The 24,612-nt window shown below is 54.7% G+C and overlaps 2 protein-coding genes across 5 annotated transcripts; both read right to left on the reverse strand.

The window, feature by feature from the left end:
• On the reverse strand, positions 1-8,202 carry EBI3 (Epstein-Barr virus induced 3; the record flags this gene model as incomplete). 4 transcript variants are annotated; one of them, XM_081232826.1, is made up of 7 exons in its annotated part: positions 8,055-8,202; positions 7,849-7,948; positions 7,105-7,225; positions 5,251-5,429; positions 3,441-3,598; positions 1,355-1,499; positions 1-1,059 (listed from the first exon to the last, which is right to left on the reverse strand). In XM_081232826.1, the coding sequence occupies exons 2-7, from the start codon at positions 7,919-7,921 to the stop codon at positions 905-907; spliced, it is 831 nt and encodes a 276-aa protein (XP_081088952.1). In that variant the 5' UTR covers positions 7,922-7,948; positions 8,055-8,202. The 4 variants fall into 4 exon arrangements, with proteins under 4 accessions (XP_081088952.1, XP_081088953.1, XP_081088951.1 ...); XM_081232827.1 differs by lacking the exon at positions 8,055-8,202 and having other exon boundaries at positions 1-251; positions 7,849-8,037; XM_081232825.1 differs by lacking the exon at positions 8,055-8,202 and having other exon boundaries at positions 7,849-8,037.
• An 876-nt stretch (positions 8,203-9,078) lies between these two features.
• ANKRD24 (ankyrin repeat domain 24) lies at positions 9,079-24,612 on the reverse strand. Its single transcript, XM_081232829.1, is given in 21 exon segments — positions 9,079-9,397; positions 9,596-9,661; positions 9,890-10,015; positions 11,212-11,379; positions 13,907-15,310; positions 15,487-15,605; positions 15,838-15,910; positions 16,752-16,850; positions 16,940-16,984; positions 17,599-17,706; positions 17,848-17,928; positions 18,550-18,578; positions 19,054-19,241; positions 19,417-19,523; positions 19,706-19,776; positions 21,307-21,364; positions 21,863-21,927; positions 22,937-23,025; positions 23,103-23,233; positions 24,259-24,444; positions 24,447-24,612. Coding segments are annotated over 21 exon segments (3,435 nt in total). The 5' UTR covers positions 24,591-24,612; the 3' UTR covers positions 9,079-9,319.

Genomic DNA, 24,612 nt, shown 5'->3' on the forward strand with positions numbered 1-24,612 from the left:
TATTTTTAAACAACACATTTATTAGAGTTTTGGAGGTCAGAAGTCTAAACTGGGTGGCAGGTTCCTTCCGGAGGCTTCAAGAGAATATCCATTTCCTTGTCTTTTCCAGCTGCTAGAGGCTGCCAGAGCTCCATGGCTCGTGGTCCTGGATCACTCTGACGTCTGCTACCACTGTCATATCACCTTCTCTGTCTCCCTCTGACCCGCCTGCTTCCCTTTTATAAGGTCACTTGTGATTACCTTGGGGCCACCTGGATAATACAGTATAACTCTACTTCATTTTCATTAACTTTAAAAAATATATTTATTTATTTGGTTGGTTGCACCAGGTCTTAGTTGGGGCAGGTGGGCTCCTTAGTTGTGGCTTGCTGGCTCTTTACTTGTGGCATGCAAACTCTTAGTTGCAGCAGGCATGTGGGATCTAGTTCCCTGACTAGGGATAGAACCTGGGCCCCCTGCATTGGGAATATGGAGTCTTAACCACTGCACCACCAGGGAAGTCCCCATTTTCATTAACTTAATGAAAGATCCTCAATCTTTTAAGGACCCTCAAGATTGTTAAATTAATCACATCTGCAAAGTCCCTTGTGCTGTGTAAGGTATCACATTCACAGGTTCTGGGGATTAGGACATGGATATCTTTGGGGGGGTCTTTATTCTGCTTGCTCTAGATGAGGTGGTCAGGGAAGGCTTCTTGGAGGAGGTGACCTTGGAATTGAGACCTGAGTGAGATGTACAGAGAAGCTCCTGGATTGAGAAAATCCTTCAAAGCCTGGCTGTGTTGTCCCCTCCTCAGAGAGAGCTTCCCAGACAAACTCATGTCCCATTGGTGTCCACCCACAGTGGGGCTCACAACTGGGCAGCTTTTGAGGTGAACCAAACTGAACTGAACTGAATGGATTCATCATTCCATCCCAGGCGGAACACCCACGACCCCTGCCCTGACTCCCCCAGCCCCATCTCTTCCTCTGGTCCAGCCCTGACCCCATGTGTGGCAGTGGGGATTCACTGTGTGTGTGTGTCCTGGTCTGTCCTCTCCTCCCAGGGTCTCATGTGGATCTGTTAAAAGAAGGAAGAGTCCTGATTCTAGTGACAATGATCCTTTTCTAATTAAACAATTTAAAAAATCTCATATTCACAGTTCACAAAACATTGCACTGTGTCAAAGGAGGCAGGGAGTACATCCCCATTTCACAGACTGAGAAACTGAGGCTCAGAGAGGCAAAATCACTTGTCCAAGGTTGCCAAGCAATTCGGCAGCAGTGAACCCAAGCCAGTCAGGTCCCATCCACCCTTAGGTGGATGTCAAGGGCACAGACCCTCTTTGGGGGTGCAGGGAACCCCCACTACTTACCCAGGGTCATGGAGGCAACGGCGGGGAGACTCCAGGCGCTTGATTCCCCATAGTCAGTGAGGTCCAGAGCAGCCACCTGGATGCAGTACTTGGCTTGGGGCCTCACAGCCTTGAGGGTGAAGGATGTGCCTTCAATTGGTCCCACCTGAAAGCAGAAGGAGGTCTGGGTCAGTGGAAACAAGGAAGCTATGTGATCAAGCCTTCCGTCCCCATGTTCGAGCTGCTGCTCCAAGACTCAGGCACCAATGTCAATCCTCAACGGCATGCCCTCTGCGGCCCCCTGTACATCTTCGGACATCTTAAACATCTTGCTGAGCAGGGACAGCCTGTCCCTCCCTGGCCAGCCAATTCTTGGTCGACCAGGAGCATGCCTTTCATATAAAAACCAATCCACCCCGAGTCCACACCCCCATCCATCCCCTCTCTCTACTGGTCACACACCAGCCCACATCCCCACCCTGCCCTAAATCACCCCAGGGCCAGATGCCAAGCAACTAGAGACCACCCTGCAGCCCAGAGCCCACTGGAATTATTCAAACTTGTTTACCCTAAGCTGTTCACCTGCCCCGCCTAGCCTTCCCCGAGGAAACCCCAATCCACCTCTGGCCTGGGCTCTCCCCTGGCTCCCACTTCAGCCTCCTGGTGTCCCCAAGTTGCCCACATGGCCCCGCGTGGCGTGATGTGTCCTCTTTTCTGGGGAAATGTAATAAATTCTTCTTTCGATGGCCTTGACCTCTCCATGTCCTCACTCAGGCACCTCCACAGATTAAAATCCCTGGGCACCAATGAGACACTGTCTCAGCTCTGCCTTTCGGGTTCTCCTCCCTGTCCCCTCTGTCCCCGCCACTCCACACTCTCCCTCCAACATCGGGGTCCCCCTCATCCTTGGCATGTCCCATGTCAGCCACCACCGGCAGCTTCCCAAGTTCAGGTCTGACTATGTCCCTCCTTCCTCTGCACAAGCTGTCCCATATGGCAGCCGGATGTGACGCTTTACGTTTTAAATTTAGATTAATTAATCATTGCACAATCTTGCGAATACACCAAAGTTACTGGCTTGTGCACTTTAAAACAGACAGCTTCGTGGCATGTAAATTCTGTCTCAATTTTAAAATTGCAAGCATTTACAAAATTAAATTAATGAATACTACATCAACTTTAAAAGCCCATTCCACACTCCTCACCAGGTTGCAACCGCTTGGCAGCCTCACGCGGCCCGAGGCTACCGTCTTGGACGGTGTGGATGTGGAACATTTCTACTGTTGCGGAAGGTTCTAAGGGACAGGATTGCAAAAGCCTACACCCTGCAAAGACTCAGCTCCTCAGCCCAGCATCCAAGGCTGCCCAGGACACAACTGCCCTGCCCATATGCTCACTGACTGATACCCTGCCTTTATTTTTTAAGAATGGAAAACAATATATTGGTGCTCTCAATTGAGGTGAAATTCACATGACGTAAAATTAACAATTCCAAGGTGGATAATCTAGTGGCATTTAGTACATTTACAGTGTTGGGCAACCATCACCACTATCTAGTTCCAGAACATTCCATCCCCCCATAAAGAAGCCCCATCCCCATTAGCATTCACCCCCTCTGCCTCCCCCAGCCCCTGACAACCACTAATCCAATCTCTGTCTCTGTGAATTTGCCTGTTCTGGATGTTTCCCATCAATAGAATCACACACAGTGTGTCCTCCTGTGTCTGGCTTCTCTCACTGAGCATCGTGTTCTCAAGGGTCCATCCACGTGGTAGCGAGTGTCAGGGCTTCTCTCCTTTTCATGGCCGAGTGATGTTCCCATGTGTGGAGGGACCACATTGTGTTTATCCATCATCCGTTGATGGGCACTTGTGTTATTTCCACCTTTTGACCATTGTGAGTGGTCCTGCTGTGAACATTTGTGTACAAGTAATTGTTCAAGGCCCTGTTTTCAATTCTTTTGAGTAGATGCCCAGGAGTGGAACTGCTGGGCTGCGTTCACGTCGCACACCAGCACCCCAAGCTGTGACCCACACCCCACTGTACCTTTGCACATGCTCTTCCGTTTACCCGGGAACCGCTCTCCCCGTCACCTCATCCTCCTCACCTGGCGGAAGCGGGCAGCTCCGTGACGCTTGTAGCGGATCCGGTACTTGAGTGAGAAGATCTCTGGAAAGGGCCAGGACCGGGGGGGTTCCCATTGCACCCAGAGCCGCTGCCCAGGGAGGGGGCTCAGGCGCACACCTTCTGGAGGGTCTGGTTTGACTGATGGACAAGCAGGAGGCAGGGTTAGCGGAGGGCACATTCATTCATTCATTCAACCAACCAACCAATAAATATTAATTGAGGGTCTGCTGAGTGTCCAGGGATGTTCTGGATATTGGGGACACAGTAGTCCTGTCACCTTGGAGCTCAATCCCCCCAGGCAGAAGATAAGACACAAGAGGCAGATCCGAAGGTCATAAAGAGGAGGGAAGAAAGCTCAGGAGTGTAAGGAGGGTAGTGGGTTGCAATGTTTTTGGAGACATAACGCACATACCAGAGAATTCACCCTTTGAAAGTGTACAGTTCAGTGGTTTAGTATATTCACAGTGTCATGCAACCATCACCACCATTTAATCCGAACATTCCATCTCCCCAAAAGAAGCCCCATCCCCGTGAGCAGTCAGCCCCCCATTCCTCCCTCCCCAGCCCCTAACAACCACAAACCCACTCTCTGTGTCTGTGGATTTGCCTGTTCTGGACGTTTCCCATCAATGGAATCACACACTGTGTGTCCTTCGTTGTCTGGCTTCTCTCACTGAGCATCGTGTTCTCAAGGTCCATCCATGTTGTACCAAGTGTCAGGGCTTCTCTCCTTTTCATGGCTGAATAATATGCCATTGTGGGGATGGACACGTTTTGTGTATCCATTCATCAGTTAATGAGCATTTGTGTCGTTTCTAATTTCTGCCTATTATGGATAATGCTGCTGTGAATATTCATGCACAAGTTTTTCTGCAAACGTGCTTTTTCCATTTTCTCTTAGATATATACCTAGAATTGGAATTGCTGGATGACATGGTAACATGTTTAGCTCTTTGAGGGACTGCCAGTCTGTTTTCTAATAACCACCAGCAATGTATGATGGTTTGCAATTTTTAAAAAAATGCTTAGGGAGGACTCACTGAGGAGATGACATCTGAGTTGAGAGCTAAAGGAGGTGAGGGAGTGAACAGTGTGGAGACCTGGGGGAAGAGCCTTGCAGGCAGGGGGAACAGCACAGGTAAGGGTCCTGGGGCAGGACTGTGCCTGGTGTGGTGGAAGAACAGCGAGGAGGCCCCTGTGGCTGGAGCAGAGTGAGCGAGGCGGGGAGAGGGAGGAGGGTAGGGCAGGGAGGGGACAGGAACAGATGGTGGGAGCCTTGGAGGGCGGTAGGCAGGGCAACAATGGGACCTGACTCAGGTGCTCACAGGCGCCCTCTGGTGGCTGCTGTGGGGAGGACAGATTGTGGGAAAGAGGGCAAGAGCCCACGGGGGACCCGACTGGAGTGCTCACAGGCACCCTCTGGTGGCTGCTGCGGGGAGGACAGACTGTGGGCAAGAGGGCAGGAGCCCAAGATGGGACTTGACTTGAGTGCTCACAGGCGCCCTCTGGTGGCTGCTGTGAGGAGGACAGATGGGGGTGAGGGCAGGGATAGGGGACCAGGATGGAGGGGCTGCCACTGGTCCAGGTGGGCGGTGATGCAGGTTGGACCAAGTAGGGGCTCAGGAGAGGGGAGAAGTGGGCGGATTCTTGCTGAATTGTGAAGGTAGAGCCCACAGGATCCGTGAGGGACGGACAGGATCTCATCCTGACAGGTGGGAGGTGGGCATGTGTGTGGGGGAGGAGCAGAAGCAAGGGTGACCCTCCACACCCCCACTGCTGCCCCTACTCACTGACGTGCTCTGGGACGAACGGCACGAAGCTGCTGCTGACGCCCCGGGGGTGGACAGCCGTGATGTTGAGCACATAGGGCACCATGGAGAATATCTGGATGTCAGGGATGATACAGCTGGTGGCCTCCGGTGTCTGCTGGAGGCAAGGCCAGCTCTCCCCATGGGCTGCCACGCCAAGCCTGGACACCGAGTGCACTGTGAGGGTCCCAGCACTTCCTGCTGGCCCCCTGTGCCCTGGACCCCAAGTAGGGACAGCAGGTGAGGAGTCCTGCTCTTGGCTGTGTGATCCTAGGGACCCCTCACTCCAACATCACAGAGCCCGGGGGACCCAGGGTCGGGGGTAAAACCCCACAGGGAGATGCTAGGGTCCGGATTCTAACACTTTCTGGGGGGACTTCCCTGGCGGTCCGGTGGTTAAGAATCCGCCTTCCAATGCAGGGGACGCGGGTTCGATCCCTGGTCGGGGAACTAAGATCCCACATGCTGCAGGGCAACCAAGCCCACGCGCCACAACTCCTGAGCCTGCGTGCTCTGGAGCCCATGTGCCACAACTAGAGAGAAGCCTGTGCACCACAGCGAAGAAGAACCCGCATGCTACAGCAAAGACCCAGCACAGCCAAGTAATAATAATACAGTTTTTAAAATAAATAAATAAAGCTTTCTGGAATGTCAACATTCCAGCCTTAGAATTCCAACATTCCCAGGTCTACGATTCACAGATTCTGGAATCCGAAATAATAAGATTCCAATTCAATCGAGTTCTGACACCCCAAGATTTCAGACTCTAGAGCCTGGAGCTCAGCACCGTCCACAGAAACTTCCACAGCATCCAAAGCGTTCTGCTTCTGCCCTGTGGATATGAAGCGTGGCTAGTGCAACTGAGTGGGACTTTTTGATTTATTTCATCTAATCTGAATGAAAAGTTTCCACCTATCAGAAAGCGTGGGAAAGTTCCTCAGAACAACTCAGGTGTGTGAATCTACTTTTCCAAACACAAATGTTATGAAATCTAATCAGAGATCAAGAATATCCGATTGGGGGACTTCCCTGGTGGCACAGTGGTTAAGAATCCATCTGCCAATGCAGGGGACACAGGTTCGAGCCCTGGTCCGGGAAGATCCCACCTGCCGCGGAGCAACTAAGCCCGTGTGCCACAACTACTGAAGACTGTGCACCTAGAGCCCATGCTCCACAACAAGAGAAGCCACTGTAATGGGAAGCCCGCGCACCACAATGAAGAGTAGCCCCCACTCACCACAACTAGAGAAAGCCCGCGGGCAGCAACGGGAAGACCCAAAGCAGCCAAAAATAAATAAATAAATTTATTTTTTTAAAAAAAGAATTTCTGATTGAATGTTTAGCATCTGAATTGAAGTGTGACACATGTGTAAAGCACACATGGAATTCCATGACTTAGTATAACAAGATCGAATGCAAAATTTCTCATTAATTTTTAAAGTATTGATTACATGTTGAAATAATACTTTAGATATCCTATTAAATGTTATGAAATCAATTTCTAGTATGTTTAAATATATGAATCGTATATAAGCATGTTAAAGTACATTGCATTCGATCATATTAAATGATAAACATTTGGAATATTTAGATACTATTTAAATAAAATATTAAAGCCAATGTCACCCATTTCTTTTTCTTTTTTAAATGTGGCTTCTAGAAAATTTCACCCTCCACATGTGGCTCGCAGTACATATTTTAGGGAGTATATTTCTAAGGCTTGGTGGTGCTCTAGAATTCTGAGGGGTTCAGGCTCTCACTAAGTCCCCAGCTGCCCTGATCCTAGGGGGTCAGCCCAGATGTAGAATCCCCAGGAAGCCCTCCAGGCTCTCTGACCTGTACGTGGCAATGAAGGATGTGGGCCTGGAGGAGTTTGGAGCAGGCGGCAGGGTCCAGGAGCAATCCACTGCAATCGGGTACCTAGAGGCCTGGCACCGCACCCTGGGCTGGGTGGGAGCTGCTCGGGGGCCCGGAGAGAGAGGGAGAGCGTGAGCTTCTGACTCACCCGGGACTGTCAAAGCCCTACCGTGGCTTGGCCCCCACTCACTGCCAGCCAGTGCTGGGCACACATTAGGAGCCTAATAAAGGTTGTGGAATGAATGAGTACATGAATGAAAGGCACCTACATCATCTCTCACTCTCGCTACAACCCACCAAGGCAGGAACTATTAGCCCATTTTCCAGATGGGGAAACTGAGGTTGAAGGAGCCACAGAGGGGACCTAGGGTTGGCGGGGATTTCTGGTGGGAGGGAGATGCTTTACCGGACCCCCTCTTTGTAATGGTTTTGTTTTGAATCACATGAAATGAATGGATACAATTAAAATTTCTTTCTCTCCCACCCTCCCTTCCTCCGGGCTGTGGCTGCCACTTCCTGGTCCCTTTGGGGTAGCTCTTGCTCTCTCTGTGCCTCAGTTTCCCCCACCCATGCAATGGGATGGTAACCCCCTCCCATCAGCGGTCATACAGAAGGTGTGTGAGCTCCCACCCCACCCAGAATGTTCCACGGCAGACAAAGTCCAGTCCTCAGAGAGTGTCCCTCTGCCCTGGCTCCCCCTACCCACCCTGGATCCCCACATACCTTCTCTCCCGCAGCAAAGTGAGCAACCCACCCAGAAGGTGAGGGTGAGGACCAGGACAAGTCTTGGGGCCATGGCTCAGGCGGGATCTGCTTTCAGGGGCTGGGGCAGGGAGCACCCTCAGGCAGGCAAGGGACTCAGGTCCCACCCAGGGGAAAGCCCAGCCCCCAGTCGAGGCCCCCTACTTCCCCTTCCCCTTCTGACTCACTGCCTGGTTCATGGGGCTCCGGAGGAGGAGTCCCCAGTCCCTTCACCGGCCACCCTCAGTCTCGGGTGCGGAAGGCCCCAAACGTGGGGGCAGAAGGAGGAGGCCACGAAAGGGAGAAGTGGTGACCCTGTGGCCTTTCCCAGAAGAGACTTCCTTCCGGCTGCAGCGAGGAGGGGGCACACCGGGGAGGGCGATGATGACAGGGAGAAAGACAGAGAGAGGCCAGGGCGGGAAGGAACAGAGAGCAGCTGGCACCGACAGAAGATGCCGGTCACTCATCAACCACAGAGATGGGGACCACCCCCCCCGCCAGCCACATTCCACACTCCAGGCCACAGAGAGGCAGAAACCCAGGCTCTGGGAAGGCGGCCCTGAACCGTGGACATTCTCCAAGGGCCTGGGACGCCAGGGGACAGGCAGAGCTACTGCTGGATGCTGAGGAAACCTGGGGAACAGGCTGGACACGGAGCTGCCTTCCTGCCCGAGCTGGAAAGAGCCAAGAACCCCCAGGGGATTTCAGGGGGTTGGCCCAGGGGCAAAGAGGCTGTGGGAGGGTGTGGGACACTCCCACCAGGGCTGGGTTTAGGGTGAGGACAGTGAGGTAAGTCGTGCAGCCTCAGATTCTGTCTTCATTTGACATTTGCAGATTTTGTTCATCATGAACTTTTGGGAACCCATTCTGACTTTTAAAAATAGGGCAGTAACTGGGGAATTCCCTGGCAGTCCAGTGGTTATGACTTTGCACATCCAAGGCAGGAGGCGCGGTTCAACCCCTGGTCTGGGAACTAAGATGCTGCGTGGCGTGGCCAAAAAAAAAAAAAAAAAAGAAAGAAAGAAAGAAAAAAGATATTCCAGTAACATAGTAACATGGTGCTCCTCTCAGGGGCTGAGTCCTGCCTTGCTCTCCTCACCCTAACCCCCAATCCCTGCTCTGGGCCGCCCCTTCCCCGCTTTGCAGTGGGAGCTCAGCAATCAGGCCACACGATGCTTTCATCCTCTGCTCCGTGAGCTTTTATTCCTGGGGTGGCGTCTGATGATAAGACCAGACGTGAGGGAAGGGACTCACAAATTCTCCGGCGCAGGGAAGGGTACACGGTCAGGGCCGGGGTCTAGACTGACCAGCGCATGCAGGGACCAGTGGGGCCGTGGAGGCAGTGAGGGATCCTTGGGAAGGAGCCCAGGCTGGTCTCCAAGTGCAGATGGTCAGCGCGTGAGTCTGGAAGCCCCGACTCGGGGCCTGGAAGGCGGAGGGCAGTGCTCTGATCTCAGCGGCCCTGGGCCTGGAGTCTTTGCATCTGCAGGATCTGACTCAGAATCCGCTGTACGTCTTCATCCATCTGACCCTGGGGCGGGAGGTGGAGGGAAGCGGAGAGAGCCTGGGCGTTCCCCACCGCCCCCCACCCAGCTTCTCCATTCCCCTCCCCGCCCCTCCTGGTCCCGGAGGCCATGAACCTCTTCCCTCGACCAGCGTCCCATTGTACAGATGGGGACACTGAGGCCCAGAGAGCAGCAGTGGCGCACCCAAAGCCAGGGTGACTCACCTGAATGGCGTAGAGGAGGTGGCTCCTGTACAAGGCCACCACTGCACTGTGGTCCCTGGCAGCTTCCTGTGGGTGTGGGGAGGGCGCTCAGAAAAGCCGAATCCCCTCCAAGATATGCCAGAAAGCCCCCTTTGCACCCCGAGCCCCTATTTTGATGGCAGGCGCTGGCATGAGAGTGTTGCTTGCTAAAATACTGAACTGTTTTCCTTCCACACCTGGCCCATGTGCCCAACCTCCTGCCTGCCCGTCACCCTCCTGGGACCCCTGTGCCCAGCGGGTGGGCGAGGCTCTCACCTCCAGCTGCTCCCGTAGAGCCTTCACCTGGCCCCGAAGGGTCTCCACCTCCAAGGAGCCTGGGGCTCCCGGCTGGTCCTTCAGTGCCTCCTTAAGACTGAAGACTTCCTTGGACAGTTCTGTGATCTGAAGTGGGATGGGGGAGGGTCAGCTACCACCCTGAGCCTGGGGCTGGGAGCCTGCGACCTTTCCAGGCAAAGGACAGGCCTTGGAGGGAAAGTCGCCTCCTAGAGGTTAGCAAACTCTGCCCTGCAGGCTGAGTCCGGCCCATCGGCTAAGAATGGTTTCCACGTTAAATGGTTGAGGGGGAAGAAGTCCAAAGAAGAATGACATTTCACGACATGTGCAAATTAAACCAAATTCACATTTCCATGGCCAAATGTACAAGCCCATTCATTGTCACAGCGTCTACAGCTCCTGCATCGGCGGCAGAGCTGAGCGCCGTGGCGAAGTAAGGCCCAAAACATTGACCGTCTGGCCCTTTACAGAAAAAGCTCGTGGATCTTGGAGTCCCGGAAAGTGAAAGCGGAGACAGACAGAACAGGAGGGCCGAAAGCAGCCTGGCCTGGTTGGGCTGGGTCAGACAGGCCAGGGTTTGGGTCCTTCTCTACCCTTCCCCTGCTGGAGATCTTGGGAAGATGACTTAAACCCTCTGAATCTCAGTTTCCTCATCTGTAAAGAGAATCACACTTCTCATCTTGGTAGGCTGCTGTGATTAAGTTTAAACTGTGCCAGCAAACAGCAGGCGCTCAATAAATGCTGGGCTTTACTGTTATTTCTATAGATCAGAGGTTCTCAACCAGGGGAGATCCTGCCTCCCGGGGATGCCAGGCAATATCTGTGTTTGTCACCACTGGGGGTGCTCCTGATATCAAGAGGGTAGGGGCCACGAATGCTGCTCCACACCCCACAGTGCCCGGGATGGTCCCCCGCAAAGAATAACCTAGCCCCAAATGTCACTAGTGCTGAGGGGGAGGAACATTGCTACAAATAAACCATAATCCCTACCACAATTTTATCTTCATTTTACAGAGGTGGAAACTGGGGCTCAGAGAGGTCAAGTGACTTGCCCAGGGTCACACAGCAGGTTGGGGCTGGGTTCCTCTGTGTGCTAAAGCATCTGGGGCTCTGGGGGTCACATCCACTGTCTAGTGAGGTGCTGTGTGACTTCGAGACACTCAGTTTGCCTCTTGGAGCCTCTGTTTGCTCATCTGGAAAATGGGTTGATTTCCCAAGGCTCTTTCAGTTGGGACATTCTTAGATTCCCTCCAACTTCTGTCGAGTGGGGGGCCCCCGACTGAGCACAAGAAAAGGGGACCCACCTTCTTGTCCTTCTCCTTGGCGCTCTCCAGGGCCTCCTGGGCACGGCTCTGGGCCTGGCGTGCCCGCTCGGCCTCAGTACGTAGCCCCCGCAGCTGCTGCTCCGCGGTGGCCAGCTGGGCCTCGGCCGCGTGCCGTTCACTCTTCATGAATAGCGCCTCCCGCTGCACCTGCGGCCCAAACCCATGTGTGACCCTGAGGACGTCTGGACCCCAAAGATGCATGGACACCAAAGATTGTGACCCTTCTATTTTGGTCTGAGGCTATTCAAGCCCATTTGGCCTCAAGGAATTTGATTCAGGTAAGTTCTGGATTTCTTTGGGCACGATGAACATTCTGACTCTGCCAAGCTGTGTGTCCTTGGACAAGTGACATAAGCTCTCTGTGTCTCAATTTGCTCATATGTAAAACGAGGACAATAAGAGCCTCCACGTCACAGGGTGATTGTGAGGATAAAATGAGAAAATACATGGAATACACTTAGAATGGTGCTTGGCACACAGTAAGTGCTATCTTCAAGTTTGTAATGTTGTTGGTGGTGTTATTATTACATAATGAATGTTATTACCATTATTATTACAATATAACCAATGTTCTTTTCTCTGCCAGTGGTGTGAAGGTTTGTAGATTTCTTACGAAATGAAGGAAAAACAGAAGAGTCTGGATGAAAAGCAAACAAATGCCCCAAAATTGATGACTGCATTTTCACAAAAATATCAAGATTGGAGCAGTGTTAGATTTGCAAAAATTGATCCTGGGGGGATCATTGGCCTTTATAGAAATAATAGGTCAGGGAAAATGGATAATAATTAGATGTTCCACTTAGTACAGACTGGCTACACCTTAACAATTTAAAAAAAACCAAAAAACTAAGTCTGAATCAAATCAGACTTGCAAAATTTACCCACAAAAGAAGTGATCATGAAGGAAGGTAAAATTTAGAAAATAGGGCTTCCCTGGCGGTCCAGTGGTTAAGACTCCACGCTTCCACTGCATGGGGCACAGGTTAGATCCCTGGTCGGGGAACTAAGATCCCTAAAAGCAGTGCAGCCAAAAAAAAAAAAAAGTAGAAGAGTATGTTCTTGGAAAAACAATAATCCTGGCTGCAATTATTAATCACTTGTACCATCACTGTCCTAAGTAAAATTAAACCATTTAATTTTCATGTGAGGACTAAGAACTATTATTAGCTCCATTATACAAGTGAGTAAACAGAGGCATGGAGAGAAAAATGCTTTCCTGATGACAATTGACAAATGTGGCTTTTTATTCACATATTTGTTAAAAACAGTTGCTAGGTTTTTTTGCGGGATGTGTGTGTGTGTGTGTATTTAAGAGAAGAGATGGGGTCAAAAGATCCACCTTCAGGACTTCCCTGGTTGTCCAGTGGTTTAGAATCCTCCTTCTTCCACTGCAAGGGGTGTGGATCAATCCCTGGTCAGGGAACTAAGATCCCACACGCTGCGGGGCAACTAGGCCCACGCTCTAGAGCCCGCGTGTCACAACTAGAGAGCCCGTGTGCCGCAACTACTGAGCCCGTGCACCGCAACGGAGATCCCACATGCCGGGGACTTCCCCCGTGGCACAGTGGTTAAGAATCCACCTGCCAATGCAGGGGACAGAGGTTCGAGCCCTGGTCTGGGAAGATCCCACATGCCGCGGAGCAGCTAAGCCTGTGCGCCACAGCTACTGAGCCTGCGCTCTAGAGCCCACGAGCCACAGTTACTGAGCCCACGTGCCTAGAGCCCGTGCTCCGCAACAAGAGAAGCCACCGCAATGAGAAGCCTACGCACCACAATGAAGAGTAGCCCCCGCTCGCCGCAACTAGTGAAAGCCTGCCCGCAGCAACAAAGACCCAACACAGCAAGAAAGAAAGAAAGAAGGAAGGAAGGAAGGAAGGAAGATGGCGGGCTTCCCTGGTGGCGCAGTGGTTGAGAGTCCACCTGCCGATGCAGGGGACACAGGTTCGTGCCCCGGTCCGGGAAGATCCCACATGCCGCGGAGCGGCTAGGCCCGTGAGCCATGGCCGCTGAGCCTGCACATCCGGAGCCTGTGCTGCGCAATGAGAGAGGCCACAACAGTGAGAGGCCCGCGTACCGCAAAAAAAAAAAAAAAAAGGAAGATGGCAAAAAGGGCTAACCATTAGAAAAAATGATGGGGTCGGGCTTCCCTGGTGGCGCAGTGGTTGAGAATCTGCCTGCCAATGCAGGGGACGTGGGTTCGTGCCCCTGTCCGGAAAGATCCCACATGCTGCGGAGCAACTGGGCCCGTGAGCCACAATTACTGAGCCTGCACGTCTGGAGCCTTTGCTCCGCAACAAGAGAGGCCAAGATAGTGAGAAGCCCGCGCACCGCGATGAAGAGTGGCCCCCGCTTGCCACAACTAGAGAAAGCCCTCGCACAGAAACGAAGACCCAACACGGCAAATAAATAAATAAATAAATAGATTGTCTCCTATTAAAAAAAAAAAAAAAATGATGGGGTCAAAATGGCCAAAAGGCTTTTAAAAAGAAAACACCAGTTGAAACACCCAGGAGGTCAGAATGGCTGCAGGGTCAAAGGTCCACCTGGATATATCGCAGCGTCAAGTCTCTGCAGGATTGAAACCGATGGGGTCGAAACATCGCACGGCTGTGGGGTCAGAACAGACCACCAACTGGCTCCTGGCTGTGCCCGATGAGGATCTCACCACACTCACCTGGAAGACCTCGGCGCTGGTCTTCTCGTGGCGTCGCCCCAGCTCCTCCAGCTGCCCCTGCAGCCGGGCCACGTCGGCCTGCAGGGCATCCACGATGCGCTCGTGCTCCAGGCGGGCCACGCTGCCCACACGCTCGCGCTCCAGCTCTGCCCGCAGACGGGCGGCCTCCTTGCCCGTGGCCACCACCTCCTGCTCCAGGCTGGCCGCCCGGCCCCGCAACTCCAGGGCCTCCTCCTGCAGACGGTGATGCTCCGAGGCCGGCACCACTGACTGACGGAGCACCTCGGAGGCCTCACGCAATTCCACCAGGCCCCGCCGAGCCTCCTCACAGGCCGCGGCCAGCTCAGCAGCCCGGGCCTCAGCCACGTCCCGCGCCTGGCCCAGCTTGATGGCTGTGGCCCGCTGCTGCTCCCCGGCGGCTGCGGCCGTAGCCAGCTGCTCCCGGAGGGCCTGCAGCTCCCGGCTCAGCTCCAGCCGCAACTCCTCCCGCTGGGCCAGCTCTGCCCGCAGGCCCCGAGCCTCCTCCTCGGCCAACAGCCGGCCGGCCTGGGCCTCGTCCAGTCGCGCCGAGGCCGCTTCCAGCTCCCGGAGGCGGCAGTCCCGGTCTCGGAGGTCCTCCCGGGCCTGCTCCAGGGCGGCCCGCAGCTGGCCTGTGTCACCGCTGCTGACCCCGCCAGCCCCACTACCCTCGGCCTCCGCAGGCTCGCACTTGCCGTGGGCCGCCTCCAGCTCGGCAGCACTGGGGTGCAGGGCGGGGCCTGTGGTGACCCTGGGGGTTGTGGCCTCCACTCCCATGGCCTCCGTTTTTGTGGTCCCTGTGCCTGTGAGCTCTTCCTGCACAGCACCTGTTCCACTGGCCTTCCATTCTGGTTCCTCTGTTTTCATATTTGTGGACTCTGCTCCCGTGGCCTTTGCTTCTGAGTTTCCTCCTCCTTCTAGAGTTTTCGTTTCTGTGACCTCAGCTCCTGTGGCCTTTGTTTCCACGCACTCAGCGCCCACACCCTCTATTTCCGTGGCCTCAGCGTCCGTGGGTCTTGTTTCCGTGGCCTCAGCCACCATGGATGCTGCTTCCAAAGCTCTGGCTTCCGTGGTTTCTACTCCCGCAGCCTCCTCATCTGTGCTCTCAGCTCCATTAATTCTGGTTTCCAGAGCTGCAGTGCCGTTAAGCTCTGTTTCCACTGGTCCATTTCTAGCGGTCTTGGCTCCTGGGCCGTTGCCCTCCCTAGGGGCTGCCTCTTCTCCAGGGCCCTCCTGTGCTTCCTGCTGCTCCAGCGCCTGCAGGGCCTTGGCATGCTGCCTGCGGAGCTGGTCAAACTCAGCCCGGAGAGAGTCGTACAGCGCCAGAGGGACGACCTCGGCCAGACTGTCAGCCTCCATCTCGTCCTTCTCGAAGTGCTCCAGGATCTGGTGGGGGCAGGGGAGCCGGGCAAGAGTTGAAGTGGCCATGGGGGGCACAGGGGAGCCATGCCACTTTCCCTGTCCACAGACTCAGCCACGTGCCCGCCCAACCCCCCGGGGAACAGCCCCTCAGGTCCTCAGGTCTGTCCCCAGCCAACCCTCCCGGGCCTTGGTTTCCCCACCTGGACCTTCTCCATCAGTTCCTGGTTCTGTCTGGTGAGCGTGGCCACCTGCTCCTGCAGCGAGGCCAAGAGCTCCTGGGCCGATGGGCTTAGGTGCTTGGAGAGCAGCGCCTCAGCCCCTGGCAGGGGACACAGAGTCAGGCCCCAGGGTCCTGGCCACGAGGAGTGGGAGCTGGGGGTCTGGAGCCATGGGTCAGGGCCCCTGGGGCAGGCAGGCTTTGGGGAGTGGAATAACTAATGGGGCAGGCCAAGCTCCCTCCCAGATGCAAACTCTCTCTATGCCTATGGGTCAAGGCTCCAACTCCTGGGGCCCCAGACACAACGAGTGGGGGAGGGCAGGTGGGAGCTCACCTGGGAAGTCGGGCAGCTCACCCTCCTCGTCCTGCAGGGTGGCCACGTCATAGCTGGTGTTCTCCCTCTCATTCTGGTTGGGGGGTGATCAGGGTCCGGCTTGGGGTCTTGCCCTCCCTCCAGCCCCCACGTTTCCCCCAAGTTTGTGACCATAACTCCAACAACTAGGGGTGTACGTGCCACCTGGTCCCAGGGGACCAAGAGAGGGATGGGAGTGAGTCCTTGAAAGGGTGTGTCTACAATTCTACATGGGGCCACGGCTGTCTGCCTGTGTGTGAGTACCTGCAACAGTGGTTCAGGGTCTGTGGGTCTGCGGTGAGTGTGTGTGTGCGCGTGTAGGCATGCACAGTGGTCCCGGTCTCTCCTGTGTGAGTCCCCGTGACTGTGTGTGATTTTGCACTTGTATTTTAGTCTGTGGTGTGTGACCGTTCTGTGTTTCTGTATGTGTGCATGTGTGTGAATATGGTTGTGTACATGTATCTATGTTTGTGTAATTATGTATTTTGAGAAATACTTGTGTGTGTACATGTATTTGTGGGTGTGTTGCCTAGGTGCGTGATTGAATGAGAAATATCTGCTGTGTGTGCCCAAGTATTTGTTGTGCATGTGTGATTATATACCCACAGATGTGTCTGTTGTGTGTTTGCCTGTTGTATGTGTAAGACCACATGTATACAAGCGTGGTTGTTCATCTCTGCATATACGTATGTGTGATTCTGTGTTTTTAAAAGTGTCTATTACGTGTACCTGTGTTTGTACGTTTGTCTGTTCTGTGTTTGCATGTGTGTGAGACTATGTGTATTAGACTGGTTACCATGCAGCTGCAGAAGAGAGGCCCTTCCCCCTGGTGGCCCCGCCCATGGTGGCCCCGCCCCTAGAAGCCCCACGCCTGCCCTGCTCCCCGCTGGGCCCACCTCCAGCAGGGACAGCCTGCTCTGCAAACTTTCCACCTCCCGTCCTAGACTCTCCTTCTCCTCCTGCTTCTCTGCCAGCAGCTGCTGTAGCTCTTGCACCTGCAGGGAGGCAGTGGGGGGCTCAGTGGGTCTCTGGGGGAAAACACTGGGCAGCTGGCCGTCCAGCTTCCCCCCACCTTCCACCCTACCTGTCTCTCCAGGCTGTGGAGGGAGCTGGCCTCCGCCTCTGGCAGCTGACAGAAGAAAGGGGCCTGGGCTTGGATCTGGGCTGAGGGGCCTCCCTGGCCCACCTCCTGCTCAGTGGCTCTCCATCCCAACCACAGACGTCCTCTGGCCTATTTTGTGCCAGACCCCCTTTAGGGCCACTAATTCATTTATTTATTCATTCACTCACTTACTCAAATATTCATCCATCCAGTAAATACTTATCAAGCATCTACTGTGAGCCAGGCACCGTCAACCATGTCTGCCCTCGTGGGCTTACAGTCCAATGGGTGAATATGAACAAAATATATGGTACATCCAATAGCAGTAAGTGCTTTGAATAAAAATAAAGGGAACTGTGAAGTGAGTGGGGGTGTAACAATTTTAAATAATTTGGGTAGGGGAGGTGTCTTTGAGCAAAGACCTGAAGGAGGGGAGGGAGGGAGTCATAGGGACATCTGGGAGAAGGTGTTTCTAGCAGAGGCCACAGCACATGCAAAGGCCCGGGGGCAGCACCGTGCCTGGCGTGTTGGAGGAATACCGAGGAGACCCGTGTGTCTGGAGAGGGAGAAGAGGTAGGGTACCCCCAAAATGGTACCTGCTGCAGGCTTAGCCCGAGGCCCATGTCTCTGAGGCCCCTCACCTCCTGCTTCCTCCGTTCCTGGTGCTGCTCCAGGCCCCGGATCTTCTGCAGCAGGCGGCCCCTCTCCTGTCGCAGCCGCACGATCTCCTCATAGGCATCTTGATCATCCTGTCCCCCGACCCCGGGAACCCACCACTTTTACATGAGGCCCAAGGACTGTACCCTCGCATACCTGAGCCAGAGCTTTCGCCCCATCCTGCCTGGAGTCCCTCCATGCCTCCCCCCTTCCAAGGCCAGGGCATCTCTCACCGGCATCGGGATATTGGCAGGGGGCTGAGGTGCCTTTCGCTTCTTGGGGGCCCCTTGCTTTTCATGGCTGGACACAGAGTTCTGGGGGGAGGGGTAGAGGGGGTACATGGGGGACATGCCAGCCTCCCACCCAAATAAACCAACACAGCCAACCCACTCTCTGTCACCAGCCCCAACTGTGCCCTCACTTCCTGTGTGATCTCGAGTGAGTCCCTGCCTCTCGCTGGTCCTCACTTATCCCAGCATAAAAGGGGGCAAGACCACATCTCCTGAGAGTTCTAAATCTTATGTTTTACCCTCTGCCCCTCTCCATGCCCTGGTACTTTCCCCAGCGAGACCCAATTGTTTACGATTCTTTCCCTATGGAGCTGAGACGCTGTAGTGCCGGAAGAGGGAAAGAAGCCAGACCTGACTCCTTCACTGACTGCACCAGCCCTCACCCATCTCAGTTCCCTCTACCATCCCACCCTAGCCCCATCCCCCCAGTGTTCTCACGGAGTCTTGGGAGTTATGCTGTGGGTGCTGCTGCTACTGGGTGGCAGCGTACCCTGAAGGCTGCATTCCTCCCAAACCTGGTCCTTCCAGGTACTAACCCTGAGTCAAGGGTCCATCTCTTCCTTCTCTTCCCAGGGAGCTTGGGGCAAGGGGGAAGGTCGTGTGTGCACAGGGAGAGGGACTTGTTCGCTGCTTAGGGATCCGTACCTGAGATGATGCCTCGCCTGAGTCATCCTCTGGGAGGGCAGGGGAAAGAGGGAAGCAGGGTCAGGCACTGTTCTAGGGATTCCACTCCTAGCCCTAGGAAGGGCATTAGTGAGCCCAGGGGACTTGAGAGGGCTCCCAATTCCCCCCAGAATCCGGACTTTTAAGGTAGGAATCAACCATTTTGACAGAATACTCATAGGAGGGGCCTTGAAACTCTCAAAAAGAGAGAACAGTGGCATCTCCAGGATGGGGCAAGTGGAAGGGCCAATTCTTAGGTAAGGTAAAGATCCAGGAAAACAGAGTTGACCCCTAGGCTATTCTAAAAGCCCTCGGGTTCCTCAAAACTGTCCTGAGTAGTGTGATGGGAGCAATGAAACCTCCTATAATACAAATAGGGATACCTTGAAACTATCCACAGTAGGGAGGGAGAGAAAGGGGTGACAAGAAATTACCTAGAAGATGGAGGAGGGTGCTCAAAATTGTTCAGAGGTGGGGTTTGCATACCGCTGGGTGGTGAGGGGCGCTGGGCGGCCTCCTGCAGGAGGTGTAGGATGAGTTTGTCCCCTGCCAGGGCGCCGTAGTGAGCAGCGTCCTGGCCCAGCGCATCAGTGATGCCCAGCCGGGCCCCACCCTGCAGCAGCACCTCCACTGTTTCGGGGCTGGCTCCCTCACAGGCCAGCATCAGGGCCGTCCTACCAGAAGAGGAGGCTACTGAGGGGGTGAGGACATTTTCAAACCACCACACCCTCCTCAACACCCAGGCTGGGTAGGGGGAGGAGGACAACTAGATCACACACCCAAAGAGGTTAAGAGACTTGCCTAAGTCATACAGCACACAATGGACTGGCTGAGAGTGGAGATGCTCACCTGCCCTGAAGGTCCTGGTCATTTGCAGCAGCCCCTTGCTGCAGGAGAAGGCGGCACAGATCTGTGTGACACATCTGAGCTGCTATGATGAGGGGTGTTGTACCCAGCTGGGGGAGGGGGTTGGGAGAGGGATGAGACAAGGCGTGAGAGAATGACTCTGGGAGGTGGGGAAGCCTATGACGGCCCCCAAGCTTCCCTCCAAATCTTCATACTTTTCAAAGGGTGCCTGGGATGCTGGGCAGCATACCTCAAATGCAGTATCTTTCCCCACAAGATCCCAAAGACTCACCCGATCTCGGGGATTCAGATGTGCCTTGAAAGAGCAGAGCATTTCTGAGCAGGAGATGCAGCCGCCAGCGGCTGGAAAGAGAAAGGTGGGTAGGAAGGGCATGGCTTTGATATTTTCGGGGGGCCTTCTGCCTGAGTGTGATTCTTATGCTTTATTTCATGAGAAACTCCCACCTCCCCCAGAAGATCAGTGACAAAGACATGACTCCTATTTTACGGACGAAGAAACTGAGGTCCAGCCAGGCCCATGGTCACCCAAGGGGTCAGAGAAAGAGCCAGGATGAGGACCCAGGTCTTCTAATTCCCAGTCCCAAGCTCCTTCCACATTCCACTGTGGGTCCCTCTTAGGGTGGAACGTTTCACCGATTTTCATGTATTTAACCCCTTTTGATTCAACCAGCATTTATCGTGTATTGACTCTATACCAAACCCTCATACAAAGAGTGTTAATATTTACTAGAGAGATCAGACCTCTGCTGAGGTTGGGCAGGCTTCTTGGGGTTTGATCTGAGCTTGAGTTTTGATGGTGAAAGGGGGAGGGTAGAGGTCACTGCATGGACATGGACCCCGAGGCAGGGAGGAGCTTGGAAGGACTTGGTCATCAAGAAAGTAGGACAAGGTGTGTTATGTCCAGAGCCTCAAAGAGAGAAGGGTTTTGTGCAAGGAAGTGTTGCTGGAAAACCATTAAACTCTTGGACTTCCCTGGCGGTCCAGTGGTTAAGACTCCGCAATTCCACTGCAGGGGGCGCGGGTTCGATCCCTGGTGAGGGAACTAAGATCCCACGTGCTGTGTAGCATGGCCAAAAAGATAAAATAAGAAAAAAAGCTAAAAAAAATCATCAAACTCTATATGATTACCTGCTGTGTGCCCAAGGACTTATGGGGTTTTGTTTGCTGTTTTAATCCCATTGCTTAGAACCGAGCCTGGCACACAGCAGGTACTCAATATTTATTGAAAGAAAAAAAACCATGGAGCTTCCATAACGTGATCAAAGGCTTTGCCACCACTAGGTGGCAGCGTACTCCAACTGCAGGGAATGTTTCAACAGTGAATAAAACTCCAGAGCAAATGTATTCCACGCTCCCAAGAGGATAGATGTTTCTTGAGTCATCAAGTGAAAGACATTCTCGAATGTCATGGGCACGGTGAACGGATGTTGGGCTGGGCCCTGGCTCAGGTGGGTGGGTCCCTTCCCTCCCTCGGGAAAGGAATTTGGATTTGATAACTATGAAGGCTGCCTGGACCTTTGGCCTTCCTGAGATCCCCTAGAAGTTCCTTGAAGCAAATTATACTCTGGTCACCCTCTGATTGTCCTCACCCAGCCCAGCATACAGTAGGCTGTGCTTCGGGGTCAGACGGCCTGGATCCTCCCCACTTTCTTGCTGATAAGCCTCAATCCCCTTGTCTGTCCAATGATCATCGTCCATGGCTCAAAGGGTCACTGAGGATAATGCAAAGCCCAGTGCCTGGCACACAGTAGGGGCTCCGTGAGGAAGGAGGTGGAATGTCCTAGGCAGGTCCCCAGAGCCCTAGGTAGAATAATTCCCAAGCCTAGCACCCTCTGGGCCATGGTGGCCAGGGCGAGGCCAGGCTGCACCCACCTGCGTGATGCAGGGCCGTCCACCCACTACTGTCCACAGTATCCACCACGCAGGATGCCTGGGGGGGAGAGGCGTGTCATTGGAGGTGGAGCCATCTCTGTTTAGGAGCCATCCCTGTTGCCTAATTTCTCTAGGAACTGCCCCTCCTTGGGCTCTGCTGTATTTCAGGCTCCTTGCCTCCCCCCTTCTCCCCTCCCACCTACCTGCTCTGTGGAACCCACTTCTCACAGGCCCCCAAATTACTCTCTTGGCTTTTATGAAAATTGGTGAGAAAGAGGGATTAGCTGGGAGCCCAGGGGCAGCCGGGGGTTTGGGGAGAAGCTGGGCTCAGGAAATAGCTGGTATTGGGAGTATAACTTGGGTGTGGGAAGTAGCTGGACACTCAGGGAGTATCTGGTTGTCCACGGAGTAGCTGGGACTCAGGAGTAAAAGGGGCCAAGGAATACGAAGGATTCAGGGGGTAACTGTGGGTTCAGTGAATTCCTGGAACTCAGGAGTAGTCAGGGCAAGGGAGTATCTGGGGCTGGGAAGTATCTGAGGCAGGAAAGGGCATGACCTGCAGTAGTTGCTTCAAGCATTGAGGGTGCCCATACTTGGCGGCCAGGTGGAGGGCACTGTAACCTGAAAGGGAGAAGAGAATGTACTGAGCTTCAGATACTCAGGGAACTTCCAGTTGCCCCCCAAACCTGTGTCAACTACTTGTGATGACTCTAACAAGTCCCCAGACCTGGGTACTTCTCAAAACCGTGCTACTCCCTGGGACCAGAGACTCTCCAAGCCTCAGCTAGTAGGTGTCCCAGACAATCTCATCCCAGCTACACTCCACATCCATCCACTCCTCAAGCACTACTGTCCCCAGCTACTCCCCAGGTCCTCAGCTACTCCCCAGGTCCTCAGCTACTCCCCAGGTCACCAGCTAATCCCCAGGTCCTCAGCTAATCCCCAGGTCCTCAGCTACTCCCCAGGTCCCCAGCTACTCCCCAGGTCACCAGCTACTCCCCAGGTCTCCAGCTACTCTATATAAGCTCAACTACACCAAAGTGCCAGCTATGCCGCTTTCTTTGATACTCTACAAATTCCCAGTACCCATACATCCTGGCTCCTATACTTGTTGCCCTGAAGCTTCAGATGTGGCTATGCCTCATGCCTAGCTATTCCCTGAGTCCCAACTACTCCCTCTGGCCATGCCTTCTATCACAGTTATCCCTCAGGGCCCTAGTTAAGTCACACACCTAGATTCTCCTTTTGTCTCAGCTACTCCCAGAGCTCTAGGTAACTCTAAAGCCCAGCTACTCCATGCACCTCAGATACTCCCCTCCAAAGAAACGGTACTTGTTATTCTCACGCCCCCAGATGCTCCTCTGTTTCCATTACTTCCTCTGACTCAACCACTACCTGAGTCCCAGCTCTCCCCGATCCACAAGTTGACTCACTCTGTTTGCTGCCAGCCATGGTCTCCATCTTTGGGTACCACAGCCTGACTCGCCCCTGTGCCTCCCTGGGGGGCACTGAAGAGAACCCCCCCTTTTCAGCAGGACATGGAGGCCATGAAGCAGGGCCTGGCTGGACCCTCAGGCTGGGCACCTGGTCTGAGTTCCTCTTCCCTCCCTCAGGGCCCGGCGGGTAGTACCTGCCCCATCCGTGCTCATAACGTTGGCGCCGTGTGTCAGCATCACCTCTAGACAGCTGGCTGCACCCCTCATGGCCGCCAGGTGGAATCTGGAGGCCAGAGGTCAGGGGTCAGCTGCAGGGTGGCCACCCCTCAGCCATCACACCCCCAGGACGTGGGCACTCACGCGGACTTGCCCTCGGGGTCCAGCTTCGTGGGCACCAGCCCCTTGCGGGCAATGAGGGAGGCCACCCGTGCGGCATCATTGTTCTCCACGGCCTGCAGCAGCCGCTCGTCACTTTTGCCCCAGTCCTGGCTCTGTGGGGCACACCCAGGGGAACATGGGACTGGCGGTCACTGCCCCTCCCCGCTCCCCCAGCAGGGGCTCCGGGCTCTCACCACCCGGCCTGGGCACTTGCCTGGCGCCTGCCTCTGGCTGCCGGCTTCGGGATGGGGCAGGGGCCGCAGGGTGGGCAGGAGCCAAGGTCAGTGGGGCTGAGCCGCAGCTGCCGGGGGGAGTGGTCCTGGGTGGGGGCTTGAGACAGCATCCCTCAAGCCTGGGTCCCCAGCATCTGCCCCCAGGTCCATCGCCCCAGCTGTCATACACCACTTCCACCGTCGTACCATTAAACCATCCCCAGATCAGCCCCCAGCATCTTTCCAAAAAGTTGTCCCCCAAACCTAGGCCCGCAGCCCATCCCTTAGTGAAAGCCACCTTTCCAATATCACCTCATCATATCCCTTTCTGAACTACCCTCCGAAGTCTTCCCATAGGAACCCCTAAAACGGTTGCTTCAATGTCCCCCAGCACCATCCTCGGCCATCTATCCTTTGACTGCCTCTGAGATGCCACAATTGTCTCCCAAACGTCCCAAGATCTGAAATGCATTCCAAAATGTCTTCCCCAAATTCCTGACATGTTCTCCAAAATCATCCCCCCAATGACCCCATCATCTGTCCCCAAAATGTCCTCCCCTAAAATCTTTCAGATGTCCTCCAAAACTGTTCTCCAAATGTCAATATCTTTCCCCCAAAAAGATCACCCAAAACAGCATCCAAATTGTCCCCACAAATGATCCCATCCAAAACTGTTCCCCAAAACTGTCCCTCTAAATGCCCTCTAAATTCTATGTCCCCATCTGTCCTCAGAACTGTCCCCCCAAATGTCCCATCCATCCCCCCCAGTCTCTGCCCCGCCCCCTCCCTCCTCCCTGATCATCCTTCGCGGGTCTGAGGCTGGAGGGTCTAGGCTCTGCGAGGTCAGGGGGCGGGGAGGGGCGGGACGGGGAGGGGAGGAAGGGCCCGCGCCCGCCACACTCCCGCGCCCCTTCCCCCGGCCCTACCGCGAAGGAGGCGGCGGCGCAAAGGCACAGCTGCTTCATGGTGTCCAGGGCGCCGGGCGGCCGGGCGGCCGGGCTCCGGGAGGTGACCAGAGGGAAGGGCCCGCGATGCCGGGGCTCGGCCGCCCGGCCCGCGCGGTCCCGCCAAGCCCCGCGCCAACCCTCCCCCGCGCACCCCGCCTGCTGCCCCCACCTCCCGGCCCCTCCCCTACGGGTGGGGGGGAGTGCCAGGGAAGGGGGCTGGGCTCTGGGGGAGGGGCACCGCGGTGGCCCGACCTGACCTTCTTGCCACCGGGAGGCTGAGGCAAAGAGGGCCAGGCTCCCAGGATCTCCATGGACCCGCCTGCGTTCGTCTCC

This window comes from Mesoplodon bidens (genome assembly GCF_964165515.1).
Source record: "Mesoplodon bidens genome assembly, chromosome: 4".
Taxonomy (NCBI): Eukaryota; Metazoa; Chordata; class Mammalia; order Artiodactyla; family Ziphiidae; genus Mesoplodon; species Mesoplodon bidens.